At 39.9% G+C, this 17,648-nt stretch overlaps 3 protein-coding genes across 7 annotated transcripts in view; 2 read left to right on the forward strand and 1 right to left on the reverse strand.

Moving 5' to 3' along the window:
- LOC104596944 (WW domain-containing protein) overlaps positions 1-17,648 on the forward strand; it is a 92,996-nt gene that overhangs the window by 21,206 nt on the left and 54,142 nt on the right. For 3 of the 5 annotated variants that reach the window (XM_019199841.2, XM_010258459.3, XM_010258536.3), the window contains exons 2-5: positions 12,060-13,000; positions 13,113-13,147; positions 13,280-13,358; positions 13,448-13,526. In XM_019199841.2, coding sequence (XP_019055386.1) covers positions 12,203-13,000; positions 13,113-13,147; positions 13,280-13,358; positions 13,448-13,526 — 991 coding nt within the window. In that variant the 5' untranslated portion in view covers positions 12,060-12,202. Of the gene's footprint in view, positions 1-705; positions 809-11,877; positions 11,946-12,059; positions 13,001-13,112; positions 13,148-13,279; positions 13,359-13,447; positions 13,527-17,648 lie in introns of those variants that run through there. The other 2 variants (XM_088900445.1, XM_088900446.1) reach the window with 2 other exon arrangements.
- LOC148801053 (uncharacterized) lies at positions 5,078-5,725 on the reverse strand. Its single transcript, XM_088900310.1, has 2 exons — positions 5,572-5,725; positions 5,078-5,463 (listed from the first exon to the last, which is right to left on the reverse strand). The coding sequence occupies exons 1-2, from the start codon at positions 5,723-5,725 to the stop codon at positions 5,078-5,080; spliced, it is 540 nt and encodes a 179-aa protein (XP_088756436.1).
- Positions 6,097-8,074, forward strand: LOC104594458 (uncharacterized). Its single transcript, XM_010254732.2, has 2 exons — positions 6,097-7,004; positions 7,762-8,074. The coding sequence occupies exons 1-2, from the start codon at positions 6,097-6,099 to the stop codon at positions 8,072-8,074; spliced, it is 1,221 nt and encodes a 406-aa protein (XP_010253034.2).

The raw sequence follows: 17,648 nt of genomic DNA on the forward strand, positions 1-17,648 counted from the left end.
CAAGTTTCCTTGGCTGCGGTGAATAACAATTCAACAGGGAAGAAAAGTGATCCTAAGAAGGCAGATGATAAAGATAAACTCTTTTGTACCCACTGTAGAAGGTCACGACATACACGTGACACCTGTTGGGACATCCACGGGAAACCCAAGTGGGCAGCAAAGAATCAAGAACAGGGTAAAGGTCACTTGAAAAGAACGAGTGCAGCACATGTGGCAACCCAAGACACTCAGGTTGCCGGTAGTACCCGGGACCCTCCTAATAAGCCTGACCCCAAGGAGGATATAATGAATTCATTCATAGAGCATCTAGAATCTTATGGTAGGGCATTGTGGCAATTGGACAACTCAGTCACTGGTACTCCCTCTACATCTTTTGCATCTACTTCAGGTAATGTGGCTTCTGCATTCCATGTCACTCCCACAGATTCCCCTTGGATTATTGACTCAGGGGCCTCAAATCACATGGCCAGTAAGCCTAACCTATTCCATTCTTATAGCCTTTTGTCAGGAAGGGATAGAGTGAGACTTGCAGATGGTTCCTTTTCTTCCATTGCAGGTCAAGGATCGATATCCCTTCCCCATGACCTTAACCTGAATTGTGTATTGCATGTTCCTCAACTTCCCATAAATTTGCTTTCAATTAGTAGCATTATAAGTTCTTTAAATTGAAGTGTAACCTTTTTTGCTGACTCATGTGTTTTTCAGGACTTAACTTCTGGGAGGACGATTGGTAGAGGAAGCCTGGTGGACGGTCTCTACATTCTCGACAATAAAGCTGGTCTCTCCGTGTCATCCTCAGAGTCACATAGTCAGTCAATTAAGAGTTAAATTTTGTTGTGGCACAGTCGTTTAGGTCATGTTTCTTTCGAAGTAATAAAATGTTTGTTTTCACTTTTATTTAAGTCATGTTCAGTGTTAGAGTTCATGTGTCAAACGTGTCAGTTGAGTAAACAATGTAGAACAACCTTTCATTCAAGCAATAAAAGATCAAATGTTCATTTTCATGTTGTGTATTCTGATGTATGGGGGCCTACAAATGTAATCTTTGAGGGTGGATATAAGTATTTTATTACATTGATTGATGATTATTCTCCCTATACATGGGTAATCCCTATGCGTAGTAGAGACGAGGTTCCAAAGATAGTGAAAGACTTCCAGAGGATGGTGTTTACACAGTTCCATGTTGAAATACAGATCTTCCAATTCGATAATGCGAAGGAATACTTCCATGGGGAGCTAAATGAGTTCTTCGCCTCCCATGGGTCTATTCATAGAAGCTCATGCGCCAGAACACCACAGCAAAATGGGGTTGCAGAAAGAAAAAACAGACACCTCCTTGAGGTAGCCCGCGGGATGATGTTACACATGAATGTCCCAAAAAGGTTTTGGGTGGATGCTATACTTACAGCTGCGTTTGTCATCAACCGTATGCCCTCTAGAGTATTGAATTACATGGCCCCTCACCAGTTATTGTACCCTCAGTCACCTTTATTTTCCATCCCCATGAGAGTCTTTGGTTGTCGGGCCTTTGCCCATGATTTGTCTCCATCCAGAGGTAAGTTAGACCCTCGGTCCATTCCTTGTGTCTTCCTGGGGTACCCATCCTCTCAAAAGGGGTATCGGTGTTTTGACCCAGTTAGTCGTAAATATTTTGTGTCTATGGATGTGTCATTCTTTGAGTCCGAGCCGTTATTCCCTCCTCCTTAGGGGGAGAGCCGTAGTGTGGAAGAGGTGAAGCAGGTTCAGGTGTCTCTTCCTTTTATTCCGGACCTCACTCCCTTCTGTGTCTTCCAACGTACTCGTCGGAGAGATTAGCAGTGTGATAGAAATGTGGAGCAGCCAAACACTGAGCAACTGACACCATCAAAATCCCAGGAGGTAAGTCCAACCCTTAACCCTACTCCCACTTTGGACGACCTAGACATCTCTATTGCTCAACGAAAGGGAGTCAGGTCTTGCACTACCAAACACCCCATTACCCACTTTGTTTCCTATGACCACATCTCTCCCTCGTACCGAGCCTTCCTATCGGCAGTTGACTGCATCTCTGTTCCCAAGAATGTTGCAGAAGCCTTAAAATACCTTGAATGGATAGATGCCATGAAGGAGGAGATTGATGCCCTCCACAAAAATCAGACTTGGGAATTGGTGGATCCTCCAGAGGGGAAAGAACCCGTGGGGTGCAAATGGGTGTTCACAGTTAAGCACAAGGCAGATGGAACAGTTGAAAGGTACAAAGCAAGACTAGTAGCCAAAGGGTACACACAGGTATATGGAGTTGACTATGATGAAACTTTTGCTCCGGTGGCTAAGATGAACTCGATTAGGGTTCTCCTATCCTTAGCTGCTAACTTTGACTGGGAATTGCATCAACTGGACATAAAGAATGCCTTCCTGAATGGTGACTTGGAAGAAGAGGTATACATGGTTCATCCTCTTGGATTCTCTGCTAAGGGAAGTGAAAACAAGGTGTGCTAGCTACGAAAGTCTCTCTACGGATTAAAACAGTCTCCCAGAGCCTAGTTCAGTAAGTTTCACATGGCAATTCAAGAGATGGGGTTCCAATAGTGCCAGTCTGATCATACACTTTTTGTGAAGAGATGTCAGGAGCAGGTTGCCGTATTAATAGTGTATGTAGACGATATCATCATTACAGGGAGTTGGAGTTCAGAGATACAGAAATTGAAACAATTCCTTGCATCCAAATTTGAAGTGAAAGATCTAGGACTCCTAAAGTATTTCCTTGGGATCGAAGTTGCCCATTTAAAAAGGGGTATCTTTGTCTCTCAAAGGAAATACACCCTTGATCTATTACGGGATACAAGTAAATTAGGTGCAAGGCCGGCAGACACTCCTATGGATGCGGACCACAAGCTAGGTGACTGTATTGGTGAACCTCTGAAAGATGTAAAGCAGTTCCAAAGGTTAGTGGGAAAGCTGATTTATCTATCAATGACCCGTCCAGATATTGCCTATTCAGTTGGAGTTTTGAGCCAGTTTATGCACTCTCCTAAGAAGCCACACATGGAGGCAACAAAGAGAGTCCTTAGATACCTGAAGAAACATCCAGGAACAAGCCTACTTATCAGTAAACACAATCACCTAAAGGTGGAAGTCTTTACAGATGCTGATTGGGCAGGAACCGTGGATGATAGAAAGTCCACTAGTGGGTATTGCACATTTGTGGGAGGAAATCTGGTGACCTGGAAGAGCAAGAAGCAAAGTGTGGTAGAAAGATCAAGTGCGAAAGCTGAGTATAGAGCTATGGCACATGGGGTGGCTGAAGTCCTTTGGCTAAAGAACCTCCTAGGTGAGCTTGGAGTTGCTGTTCATAATCCTATGTCTTTTTACTGTGACAACAAGGCTGCAATAAACATCGCCAGCAACCCGGTCCTACATGAGAGGACTAAGCATATTGAGGTGGATAAGCACTTCATAAGAGAGAAATTGGAAAAAAGGGAAATTTGTATCCCTTATGTCAACTCCAAGGAACAACTTGCTGATGTCCTCACAAAAGGACTTCCGTGTTCGTGGCACAATGAGCTATGTGACAAGCTGGGCATGATAGACATCTTCAGTCCAACTTGAGGGGGAGTGTTGTAAGGCTTAAGTGTTCCTTGTAACTGATGTTAGTGGGACAGTTTCAGCTACTAGTCCTTTCTTTCTTTTTTTCTTATTGCTCTTATCCTAGGATATGCCGCCAGGGGCATACTTGTAATTTTGTATTTTTTATAAAGATTAATATAAATAGAAGACTGGCGGCTGTCAGTACTGAGTTTGCTTTTCTTTCTATCATCCGTACCTCTCTTTCTCTCTCTCAATCACCACAAGCAACAACATCTCCTTCTCTTGAATTTGTTTTAGGCACCTTGCCCTACCACCCCCTTCTCAGTTTCAGGTTTCAATGAAAGTGCTGCCCCTACTCATCCCAAAGAAGGCCCAGAAATGGAAAGATCAGATTTTTTTTAACCTTTGAAAGAAGATCACCTGGGAAGCGACACTGATAGAATGGCAGAAAAACTAGGAGTCTCAGTGAGGGATAAAAAGGGGAGGAATTGGAAAATCAGTGAAATCTTGACAGAGGAAGGAAGCAGCTTATACCCGAGATCAATAAGATAATTGAGAAAATTAAAATGTGACTTGAACTGGAAGGGAGAGAGTAAAGATAGCACAGGGAGGAAGAGATCACAAGGGAAATCAATTCTAGGTGCGTGCTCAATGAAGATCCTGTCCTGGAGCGTGAGAGGTCTAGGTGGGTCTCAGAAGCGAAGCTTGGTCAAAGATTTTCTGATAATAGAAAACCCCGACATAGTAGTGTTACAGGAGACAAAAAAGAAAATTTTATTAGGTTTATAAATTCAATATGGGAGGTTAGAAACAAAAAATGGGTATGAATTGCCTCGAATGGATTCTCAGGAGGTCTGATTATAATTTGGGATGAAAGCTTGGTTTCAGGACTGGAAGTTGATAGAGGGGCCTACTTGATTTCAGTTTTGTTCACAAATCGTTTGGATGATTTCAGTTGGATTTTCACTGGTGTTTATGGCCCAAACAATCCTATGGACATGGCTTTTCTTTGGGAGGAACTAGGTTCAATTGGGTTGCAAAACCTTTTCCCCTGGTGTATGGCTGGGGACTTTATGTCACCAGATTCCCCTCAGAGAAGTCGAATGGGAGGATGCATAATGCCAATTTTACTTGGATGATTTCAGTTGGATTTTCACTGGTGTTTATGGCCCAAACAATCCTACAGACAGGGCTTTTATTTGAGAGGAACTAGGTTCAATTGGGTTTCTAATTTTATCCAGACCTTCTCCCTCATTGACCCTCCCTTGCATAATGCCAATTTTACTTGGTCAGACCTACAAGAGAACGTAGTGTGCAGCAGACTGGACAGATTCCTTTGCTCCACAGAGTGGGAAGAGAAGTTCCCTAATCTATTACAGGAGATTGGCACTCGAAGTACTTAAGATTTTTTTGAGAAAAAGTTAAACAGATATCATTAGATAAAAACAGGGAGTACATGAGCAGATGTAATACACAGAGGAAAGAGAACTTAAACAGCAGAAAAGCAAAATTACAAGGGGGGAAGCCTGTTTCTATATAAATTTTCTAAACTTGCTCCAATTTTAGCTAATCCATCTGCAATATGATTCAACTCCCTCGGTATCCACAGCAAATTTGCATTTAAATTTTCCAAGGAATCTCTTGCCTCCGCCAGGTAATGACTCAACCTCCAGGGACCCCCTTCCTTTTCTTTCAGCCATTTGATAGTGTTAGCAGAATCTCCAGCAACGAATAGTTTCTGAATGTCTAATCTTTTTATTATTCTGATTCCAGTGAGCGCTGCCATCACTTCAGCCTTTGTTGAGTCTGTATTACCTATTGGGCCACTGAAAACCCAACAGATATTGCCCTGCTCATCCCTCAATATACCACCTATCCCAGCTTTACCCAGATTGCCTGCAGCAATTCCATCAAAGTTTAGAATCATCCCTTCTTCAATATGCTATAGCTGTAGTCTTTGAGTTGGTTGAGGGTGGGTTGGGAGAGACAATATTGTTTGGATACTTCTGTTGAGATCATTGAGGGAAAGTCCTTGAAACATCTCAGAATTAGCAGTCCAAAAATTGCAATAAAATGAAATATCTGAAATTAATTCTTCAAGAGATCTGGTTTTGTTGTCAAATATGTGCCTGTTTCTTTCCTCCCAAATTCCCCACATTACTGCATGTAACACAATTTGCCAATACACCTTACCTCTTCTGCTCAAACCCGAACCATGCCACTGATTGAGAAACTCCTGAATATGCCTTGGAGAGACCCAACTGAATCCAATCAGGTTTAAGAAGTGCCACCATATCTTTTGAGAAAAGTTGCAATGAATGAGTAGGTGATCTGCTGATTCCCCTTCTCTTATGCAAAGTACACATGCGTGAGGAGAATATATAACCTTCCTGGGCTTTTTTTCTGAAGAAAATCACAAGTGTTTATTCTCTAAAGGCACGCTTCCCAAACAAAAAGGCAGACTCTTAACAGAATGTGACTACTCCAAATCTTCTTGGAAGGGTAAGAGGAATGTGACTACTCCAATAGATGGCTACCAGTATGAGGAGGTTTAACAGCTTTATAGAAGCCTTGGAACTGAAGGAGATCATGACAGGGCAGAACAGATTTACTTGGACCAATTGTCAAGAAAGCCCTATTCTATCTAAGTTAGATAGATTTCTAGTGACACAAGATTGGGAGGACCATTGGGGGAATTTGATAAGTAGGATATTACCTAGACTCACGTCGGATCACTGGCCAATTTGTCTTAATCAAGAGGGTAATGGGGGTGGGCCAAAGCCATTTTGGTTTGAAGATATGTGGCTTACAGTTCCGAGTTTTGTGCAAAAGGTGAGAAACTGGTGGGAGGAGGACACCTCGGTGGCTAGATGGGAAGGAATTAGATTCCATAGAAAGCTAAAGAACTTGAAAGGAAAATTAAAGGAGTGGAACTCCAATCAGTTTGGGAGGATTGAAGAAAGAAAATCCACCTTGATTAGTCGAATTGAAGAGATTGATAGAAGGGAGGAGGAAGGACAAATGGGCATGGAAGAGAAGGAGAGGACAAATTTAAAAAAAGAGCTGGAAGCCACACTATTGAGAGAGGAGATATCATGGAAACAAAAGTCAAGAGAAAGGTGGATAAAGGAAGGTGATGGGAACACTAGATATTTTCATGCAATTGCAAATGGCAGGAGAAGGAAAAATTTTATCTCTATGTTGGAATTGGAAAGTGGAGCTACCATCACACAACAAGATGACATTGCAAAGGCATTAGTGGATCACTTTAAACTAATCTATAGAAGGCCAATGGAGAATAGATGGATCTTAGAGGGTTTGACATGGCCTGCTTTAGATAGCACATTGAGTAGAGAATTAGAAAAAGGTTTTGAGATGGAGGACGTGAAGGCAGCTATTTTCTCAATGGATAGGTCCAAGGCACCAGGACTGGATGGGTTCACCATGGCTTTTTAAGATTGTTGGGAGTGGCTAAAGGAGGATTTAATGAAAGTCTTTGAGGAATTCTACCACAGAGGGATTATCAGCAAAGGGGCTAATGCTACTTTTATTGCATTGATTCCTATGAAATTAGAAGCATGTCACCCCAAGGATTTCAGACCCATAAGCCTAGTGACAAGTCAATACAAAATCATAGCCAAGGTTCTCTCCAATCACCTAAAAAAGGTACTCCCATCAATTATATCACAGTATCAAGGAGCTTTTATTAAAGAGAGACAGGGTGATGGTAACCCATCTTCAATTGATCAGAAAAGCGGATGAAATGGGTCTTTTAAGAGGGTGGAGAGTGGGGAGAGACAGGGTGATGGTAACCCATCTTCAATTTGTAGATGACATCATTATTTTTTGTGAGGAGGAGGCTAGGAATCTGAGGATGTTATTGAGCTTGTTTGAGAAGTTGACAAATCTGAAGGTTAATCTAAATAGAAGTGTGGCTGGGGTAAATTTGGAATAGGAGGAGATTGAGTTGTGGGCAAGGGAACTCAGATGTGTGTCCAGTGATTGGCCTATGGAATACTTAGGACTTCCTTTAGGTGCAAACCCTAGATCTTTGACTTTCTAGAGCCCAATAGTGGAGAGATTTGAGAAGAAGTTAGCGGCTTGGAAGAGGAATTATATTTCTTTGGGTGGTAGGATAACCTTAATCAAATCTACTTTAGCTAACATTCTGGTCTATTACCTATTGGTGTTTAGCTTGCCTCAGGCGATTGTGAAGAAGCTGGAGAAAATTATGCAGGATTTCTTGTGGAAACCGGGGGAGACAAAGAAGGATCATTTAATTAGATGGGAAATAGTTTGTAGGAGGAAGGAATATGGAGGGCTGGGGTTATGGAGGCTGAAAGAAAAGAACCAGTCTCTTCTGGGAAAGTGGTTATGGAGATTCCCGAGAGAATCAGAAAGGTTATTGCATAAAGTGATTGCTAGTATTCATGGGCTCTCAAAGAATGGGTGGGATGCTGGAACTTTTAGCAGGGCCTCTTGCTCTTCACCTTGGAAAGATATTTAGAAATGTCTCCCAATTTTTCTCCATCACATCAGACTTGATATTAATTCAGGTAACATAATCAAATTCTGGGAGGATCTTTGGGTGGGTGAAGTCCCTTTAAAGTATTCTTTCCCTTCGTTGTTCACCCTATCTTCTCTTAAGGGAAAACCAATATCTGAGTTCTTGCTCCCTTCTCCCTCGGTTAATGGGTGTGGGTGGAATATAGGCTTTCACAGAAATGTGAGGGACACTGAAATGGGCCTTGTTTCAAACCTACTACACATTCTTGAGGGGGTTTTCCTTGACCCAAGTAAACAAGATGATAGAATTTGGACTCTACATCCTTTTGGGGTTTTCAGCTGTGCTTCCTTTTTCAAGTCGTTGTCCTTGCCTCCTCAAGGACATGGTGTGTCCACCCATAAGGATTCATTCCAATCCCATTTCAGGAATAAGATTTACAATGGTGCCCAAAACATCTGTTGCCTATATACCCCTTGCTTTGCAAGAGTGTCAGCCATCCCATTTGCTGTCCTTCTGACCCACTTGAAGGTTATGTTCAGCTCCTGTGTGGTGCTCTCTATTTCCCTAAATTCATGTCTATATACCCATGGCACAAGCTGCTTGCTTTTGGCCAAAGAAATTATCAGTTTCAAATCTTCCTCTACTTCCAAAGGCTGAAATCTTGATTGTTTAGCTATTTTTAACCCTTGTAGTAATGCCATTAGCTCAGTCTTTAGTGAATCTCCTAGCCCCAAAGGTCCTAAGAAGATACCCATCACTTTTTTGGTCAATCCCTAAGTACTCTTCCAATACCAGCCATCCCCGTGCTTCCCGTGAAGCTTCTGTCAAAATTTAGTTTTATCTTATTAGCTGTTGGGGATAACCACTCCATAAATGCCTTTTCCTTTTCTTTGGATGAGGGTGCCACTTCAGTCTATGCCCTTAGGACATATCATTCATTGAGAATTCTTTGAATAGATCAAGTATCTCTATCCAATTTGTAGTTCTGATTTTGATGGACTCAAACAGTTCCTCTTTCGATCTACTCTAATTGAAAATCCTCCCATTCATTTCCTCCCAAAAAGTCCATACTGCTGCAGCTCTAGTTGTTTCCACATAATTCTTCCTCTCTTCTTTGGTTGCCTTAGGAAACTTATGCTGAAAAGGCTTGCTACATCTTGCAGAGGAGACCGCCTGCAACAAAAAAGAGAACAACAGAGGTCCCAAACGCAAAGCACAAAAGGGCAAGAAAGCAATAAATGAGATAAGGATTCACCACTTGCAAGGCAAAGGGAAGCAAATGTGAGGTGATAAGCATTTGTTTGGGCTTCATTTTTGAAGCATATTACTAGTGCTTACCTTTCCAAGGCAGACTTCCCAACACAAAGCCTGGATTTTAGGTGGGATAGGCTTACTCCATATCTTTCACAGGGAAATTCTCACCCATATTATTTGGTTGCAAGAGGGAATTAATAAAAGAAGCACAAGTAAGATCCTCATTGGATGTACCAGACCAAACTCTAGTGCCCTCTACTGATTGATTCAGAAAGGTTAGCTGAAGTTTGTTCAGTAGTTGAATGAGTGCTTCACATTCATTATCCCTTAGACCCTTTCTATAGCCAAATTCCCAGCTTATCCCTGAAGAAGAGAAAGTAGCAAACCTTGATATAGGCTGTTGTTTGTAATTAGATAATGAGAAAAGACTTGGAAAATTGGAAAAGAAAATTGAAGGGGGATTTCAGTCAGCCATAGGTCTTCCCAAAACATTACTTCGGTCCCACAACCCACATCATATCTATTGGAACTAATGAAAGTTGGGTATACCTTCTGTATTGAATTCCAGGGAGAGAGTGTCGTCGGGAAGAAGCTACTTTTGCATCCCATCCATTATTTGATGTCCTGTGAATGCTTTCAATTACCTTATGCAGTCATATGATTTCACCACCATATATGTTTTCCTTCCCATGCAGTTGGAATAAATTGCAATTAGGTGCCCTTTCTGTTTTAAAACCTTAATTTTCACTTTTGGTTTTTCTTTAGTACTTTTTGTTATTTTAATTAAGTTAACGACCTTAATGTTTATACATTTATAAAGAGGTGACAATGATGGAGGTTTCAATAACATGGCTTGATCCAATCCTAGTAGAATGGGTTTGGTATTGTACTAATTGGGGTCAAGGACTCAGGGCGGATATGACTGTAAGTATATTGACTCTGTTTGTGTTCAGGGTAGGGTTGGGGTTTGATAGCTCAATCTGCTGGTCCATAAGTCATATAACCTGTATGTATAATATGAAACATGGGGTACTTCAGTACTTTTCCCATAAACTTTAAGTGTCTCATGTCATATACTTTTTTGTTAAGGTAAAGAGTAAAGACAGGTTGTTAATCCTTCTCACCTCTTCCTCATTCTTCTCAGCTGGAGGCAGCAGTGATGCTCATTCTTTTTCAACAAGGGACAAGTTGAATGTATGTACATACATAATAATCCTTTATCACTATTGGAGCTACTCCTAGACTCCTTCGAATATGTTCATTTCTAGTCCTATCCTTTCCCACTCATCCATCTCACCATTTGCATTTTTTCCACGCTTATTCTTTTAGACATGTTGCATGTTGTTTCTTGACTATCCAATACTTTTTTTCATACAACACTGCTGGCCTTACAGCTGGTTTATAAAATTTTCCTTCTAACCTAAAGTGGTAATCTCCTATCACTTAGGCTGTGTTTGGTTTGGAAGAAAAGGAATGGTAATTAAGTCAATTATGGAAGAGTCTTCCCTTCCTTTCCCTGTCTTTTCTTTCAAACCAAACACAGCATTAAGATTTCAGATGGACCCCTCCATTTTTCCCATTGTTCTCTAATTCTATAGGTGATATCCTCCCCAATCTCTTACAAACATGGATCAAGAAAACAGAAACAAATAAGAAAAAATATGTGGATCTATCATTGTTTTGGCAACTTCTTGGTTGAACTGGTTGGTATTAGAACCCTTAATTTCTTCCCAGTGTTTTTTTTTTAAACCTTAACTTGAATAAGGTTGGGATTGAAGTAGGAACAACCTGTACCAGACCTGCCATTTCCTTTTTTTTTTTTTGTAAGCAAACAAGATATACTATAACATTACAAAGAGTTTGGAACAGGAAGTAACCATACTGGATACTGGACTATGGTCCAGCCAAATATCTACAAGACCAAGCTCTTTAACAGACTGCGCTACGGAGTGAGGTTGGGTATTTAAAGATCCTTGTACATAACAAAACCTGGTGTAAGGACATCCTCAAGCAGGTTTTTAACCTTCTGGTACAAATATAGACATTCCCAGGGTAGCAAAAAATCTGAGGAATGTAAGGTGTGAATCACTAGTTGAGAGTCAGAGCATATATGTAAATGTGCGCAGTGGTGCTCCTTGGCTTTCAGAAGCACCATGTCGATGGCCATTAATTCAGCCTCTTCCACCATGCCATCAACTTTAAAGCAACTGCCATTGCCATCCCTGTAATTCACGCAACAATAGTATGATGGGGCTACATATAAGGATGAGTTTACAAATGAAATTTCAGTAGCTTAAGTATTGTTTCAATAAGTTTTTTTTACCTTAAGTATTGTTTAACAAGGTTATTGATGATGCATATTTCTTATCCCTATTTTCTTGAATGGATTCCATATATGAATAGAACCTATCTTATTGTGGGAAAAAATATGATGCATCAAATATGTGGAATTCTTAGTTTGATAACATGAGGGGTTTTCTTCAAATTCCTTTTTATTTAAAGTACAATATAATTTCAATTAATATAGCAAAAAATGTATTAATGCACAGGTGTGTTGGATTGAAACCATGTAAAATGAGTGACTATACAGTGCAATTGGATTTAAACCATGTAAAATGTATTGCCTTCTCTTTTCTCCAACTTTTTCTGCAAGTAAAATTTCATACATAGGGAATGTTAACCCTGTTTAAATTAGTATGTAGTTTTTACAGCAGTACTCTTTATGATGCAGGTGGAGATACTGATGGTAAAAGTATAGTCCATTTTGTTTTGGATTCTTTGGTGCGTCTGATTTTCAACTTCCCTCCATTTATCCTTTTATAATGTTGGCAAGACTGAAATTGTTGTAAATTGAATACTTATTGAGGGTTCTTGATGGATAATGTCCATGGACAGTCACTCCCTCCTGGTGTTCAGTTGTTTCCAAATAATTCATTGAGCTCAGCTTCATTGAATCCATCTATCTCACAATGTCCTCCACCTTGTGTCAGTGGTGTGAGACCTGATCATTCTCACTATTCTGGAAACAATATGTTCCCTTCCCCCCAATATAATGCAAGTTTTTCTCCTGCTAACCAGAGCTTCATTCCACAATTCCAACCATTAAGTCAGTTTAATTTTTCCCCATTTGCCCCTAATTTACCAGGGCAAAGGCCTGAGAACTTCCAAATAGATAATGTTCTTCAGCCTAGCATGACAAACCATCAGCCTGTCAGACAGCAGGTTCCATCATTAAATGAGATTAGTCATTTGGATACACAGCCTGTTGATGTTAATGGGCAACAACAAGCACAGTTTAGGGAGAACAATTGTGCAAATCAACCAGGAACAAATGGAGTCTCTGAGACATCTAGCTTATGTCAAGATGAATCAATAAGTGCAACAAAATACAGTGTGGGCATGATTGATCAGCACTCACAACAACAAACTGAGATGGGTGGTGAAATTTCTCAGCAGAACAAGAAACAGAAAACCCATGAGACAGCATTCCAGGGGAAATTAATTTTGGGAAGCCATGTTAATGGAAATGATCCAAGTAAACATGTCTTCACTACCTCGTCAATTCTTCAAGAATCTGATCATCTTAACCATGCTGAAGATGCTCGTGATTCAACAACCAAGTACTCAAAGTTTATTGATGCCGCTGCTCAGGAAGCTGTGCTGCGTGAACAAGTATCTGATTTTGGTTTACTTTTTTTTTTGTAGCAGGAATTCTGTTTGCATGCCATTAATTTTTTTTTCTTATAGTCATTGTAATTGAACTTTCTTGGTGTTTGACGATCAGGAAATTGCTACCCAACAAATCATAAATAGTCAAAGGTCAGTCTCTTTCTTTGTGTCCTCCCCCCACTAAAAATAAAAAAAATCTTGGCAAGATCTAGAAGTTAAATCTCGATGCTAAAACAAGTGTATTCATTGACACTTTTTTTTTTGTTGTGTGTGTGGAATAAGACAAGCAAGGGATTCAACTGGACTAGTTGAGGATAATAAAGATATTCTCTCAGGGCGTTGTGACCCCAATGCACTGAAGGTGATATCTATGCATATTCCTTAGACATCATGTTTTATTTTCTTTCCCATGCTTATGCGTATTTATGCTACTTGGTCACTTTGTTCTAGGAGGTTCTGTTGAAGATGACTGCAGACCATCGTGCAGAAGTGGCCTCAAAGCGTGGGAAATCCACCCTTCCTGAGAAAGGTCTTGTAGGCCCAGTATATTGTCGTTCTGGTGATGTTTATGAGCTTCATTGGAGACAAACAATCCACAAATAATTGATAATTGATCTATTTTTTGGATCTTATTTGTATTTCAAGACAATGGAGATGGTTATTCTCTTCAGAAATCTGGTTTTCCAGTGCTACTGCTACTCAATACCCTACTACATTCACTAAAGAGATATTTTGCTGCCTCTCTATCCATATGGAAAAGCTATATGAGTGATGATGCAGGGAATGCTCAATTTTAACTATTCTGCATATAATTGTGCTACTAAAAAAATCCTTCCGTGTTTGTGTGAAAACTGTAATATTAGATATTTGAGATCTGGTATTGATTAGGTTGCTGAGAAATAACTAGAACTATGGTTTCTTGTTGCTAGTGTTTAAAGATGAGGGTAAGATTAGGTGATGCCCTGGAACTACTTGTGGCATGTCTTGTGGAGAGATTTGTCAATTCAGGTGAGGAGTGGTGGCAGAATGGGTGACAAGGGAGTGACATTCTATAAATATAATGTAAGTCAGATACTTAGGTAGAGGTTTGTTCTTCTTCATTTTGAGCAGTAAAGAAGAGGTCGATGAAGTTTTAAGCTGGGTGATGAAACAAGAAAGAGATGCTGAGCTGTGAATTGGCTGTTGTCCATTAGTTAACTGCACATCTCAGACTCTTGTCAAGGAATGATTGTGGATTCTTTTGCATGCCTGGTGTTTTCAAACTTTAAAGGTGATTAGTTTTTTTTTCGTGGTGGATTTAAGGTGATTGATTTTTCTCATTTCCATTGTTTCCTACTCTGGTTTTTTCTGGTGAAATTCGTGAGATATGAATTATGATCAAGGATGGAAATTTTAATGGTTTTAAGTTTCTATAGGACGGATCAGAGACATGGGGGTGATGGGCATAGGGAGAATAGGGAATTGGTAGAAGAAGAGAAGTTGCAGGAAACAGCGGGGTGTTGTTAGGTTAGGGACAATGAGTGGGAAAGGACAAGGGGCAATTTTGGTAATTCCAATGATGGAGACATGCATGTGGGCATGTGGGGGATTTAAAGATACACAAGATCAAGATGTTTTGGTTCATCTGGGTGGTCTCCAAAGTTTAACTTTTAAAATTTAAGGATTCTTAAAGTGAGGTTGGGTTTTGGGAATGGGATAGACCAGAGAGGGGTTGCAGTTTCAAAGTCATTAGAGGATAGGGTTGGATTGTCCAAGCAAATCTTGTTCAATAGGATTGATGCTATAGGAGTTTGAATTAAAGGGTCAAGACATGTATTTTTTTAAGACAAGGAGAGATATTAGAGGAGTATTTTTTTTGAAAAAAACATTTATAATAAAGAATGTGTGGTAGATACAACTGATAAAAAAAATGTGCGGTAGATACAAGTAATGAGGTGGATTAATGGTAATTAAGTAATATATGAAAATAAGAGGTTATGGGTTCAAGTCTTGTTAAACACATTTTATTTATAACAAAAGAATTATGTGGCAGACAAAGAGATGCTCATTAAGGGGTAAGAAAATGGTATTTCTAATCAGGTGAAAGGTGATGAGTGGGTATGGATCATCAGTTAATAATCACTGCCAGAGAAGAAGGTAGGTATTTCTTGACGGCCCAACACTCTGCTCCATACAACATAGCTGGCCAATAATTAGATTGGTGATTCATTAAAGGCTCCTCAGGTGATGCACTGTTCTCTTCCAGTAAGGTTGGAAGTGTAGAGAACACTGATGTGGACCCCACTGGTGTGGTCCACACTATGTTCGTATGACAGCAATTATTAGCAATTAGTTATGTTAGTTTAGTTTATTTCAGCTTTATCTTATCTTATCTTATCTTATGTTGTTATTATCTTGCCATGTAAGCAATAAGGGTAATTCAGCCCTTTTGCCCTTATTGTAATCCTTTTACAATTATGATATTATGAGTATAAATTTAAAGAGTGGGGCGGCTGTTTTTCAGCACCAACCACTCTCTCTTTTCTCAAAATCTCTCTACGAGTTCTCCCTCTCCATCTCTCTTCTTCTCTTCTCCTTTTCTTTTATTTTCTGTTCAAAACCTAAGGCTGATTGTAGTCTTGTACGACTACTGGAAGCTGGTGGTGAGAGGTAGGTTTGAATGCTTAAGATGACTGATAGCCATGGAAGTGTAGTATAGAGGAAGTAATGGTTGCTATAGAGATAGTTCTGTGATGTAGGGGATTGGTGTTGAAGAGGCAGTTCCTAATTCTCAATCTATTAAATTCCAAAGAATTGAAGGTACTATAGACTTACTCCAGTGTCATAATTAGCTAATGATAGAAGGCAGGATGTTGTACTGGAGAAAATGTTGAAGATAAGTTGTCTGTTGATGTCAACTGTCACATGATAGAGGAGCAGCATTTTGAGTCTATCAATGAGAGACAGTATGTCTGTTCTTTGAAGGGTGGGTTTATCAAAGAAGGAAATAGTTAAATGCTATACAAGTTCACTGGATGATGACCATAGTGAAGTTTTTGGGAATGGGAATCAAAGGGGAGGAAGGGAAGCTTGAAAGGGTAGGTTCTGGAGAGGAGGATGACTCCAAGTGTTTGAAAATGGTTCAGTTGCTGGGATTAACAAGGCTGGTCAGACCAATTGCATGCAAATGTAGTTGTGGTCATAACCAAAGAAGCATTGCTCATATGTGTAACCCAAGAGGGGGGGGGGGGAATTGGGTTGCTTATATTTTTGGTGCTTTCCCCCAACTGATTTTCTATTAATCTAAAATCCCTTGTTGTGCAATAAATAAAGCAATTATGTGATAAGCGCAGAATAATAAATATATCAATAAATGAAGTCAATAATGTTAATTGATTTCAGGTACAATGACTATGGTTATGGTGCCTGTGCATAGAGTAACAGATTGGTCAACTCAAGTTCGGGATACACATTCAAATCCACATTTAATAATTCACTGCAAGTGCTTAATCATGCTAAAATGTAAGCGTATGCTGGAGTGAATAAATGTAACTAAGAGCAAATGAAACCCCCTTGAGAATTATAAACCTACTGTTCACCAGAATAGTACACCAACCAATTGAGAAGGTCCTGGTCACACCATTTACAATCCCAACCAGTTTTGATGGTGCTGGTCACACCACAAGAGCAGCTCACTGTTGCACACACTCAGCTGTTTGATAGTGTCAGCTACACCACTGTTTCAATCACAGAAACAGTTTGAACCACCACTGGTTGACACAGCGCCAGCTCACTCATGAAGCCTTCTTGTTCTCACAAACCTTATAAATCTTTCAAGAAACTTTTATAATAAAGCACAAACAAAACCCCGTTGGAAGAATATGCAAATGCAACTCAAACCTATTCAGCAGCAGGTGTATGAACATGGGCTTTAGGGGATTTGAAACAGATTCAACGATTTTGACACAAATTCAGATTTTGTTTTCTCCTAAGTTTCTCTCTTATATTTCCCTTTTCCAAAATCAGATGGACTTTTCCATTGAAAACTCTCCCTTTCAATTGATTCTAGCTTGGGGTTAAGGAGCTTCAAAAGATTTCAAAAATATTTTGGTTCAAGCTCTCAAAAACTTTGTTTCAAAAATTTCCCTCTTGTTTTTCTTTCTTTATTTGATTTGAAAGTTTAAAGTTCAAAAATCAATTTCTAATTCGGTTCACTTGGGGGCATTTATAGGGAGGACCTTAGATGATTGTTGGAGCAAAAATCCAGGCATTAAATGTGTTTTTAAACAATTTTAAAATGACTGTTAAAACAAATTGATGTGGACAGAAAACAAATTACATGCAACACTTCAAGTATACAACAATAAGCATAAGAAATACCAAGCTGAAAACAACAATACCAGTTGGATTTTTAGGCATTTCAGATCTGGACCTGAAGTAAAACTCCTCCTGGAACAGTTCCGCTACAGTAAAAATGGCAGCAAGCTGGCCTCCCGTGCGGACACAGAGCAATAGAGTGATTGGATGGCAGACGGATCTTTAAAAAGAATGTTGTTCTGGAATTAGAAAGGATAAATGCTGAGACAAGGGAGAAGCAAGAAGTGGATGTGATACCTAATGCAGTAAGGAGGTTCAGACGTCAGTAAAGGCAGAGAACAGTTCCGGTTTCAAG

Source organism: Nelumbo nucifera, chromosome 3, assembly GCF_055504915.1.
Source record: "Nelumbo nucifera cultivar China Antique chromosome 3, China Antique-T2T, whole genome shotgun sequence".
Lineage (NCBI taxonomy): Eukaryota > Viridiplantae > Streptophyta > Magnoliopsida > Proteales > Nelumbonaceae > Nelumbo > Nelumbo nucifera.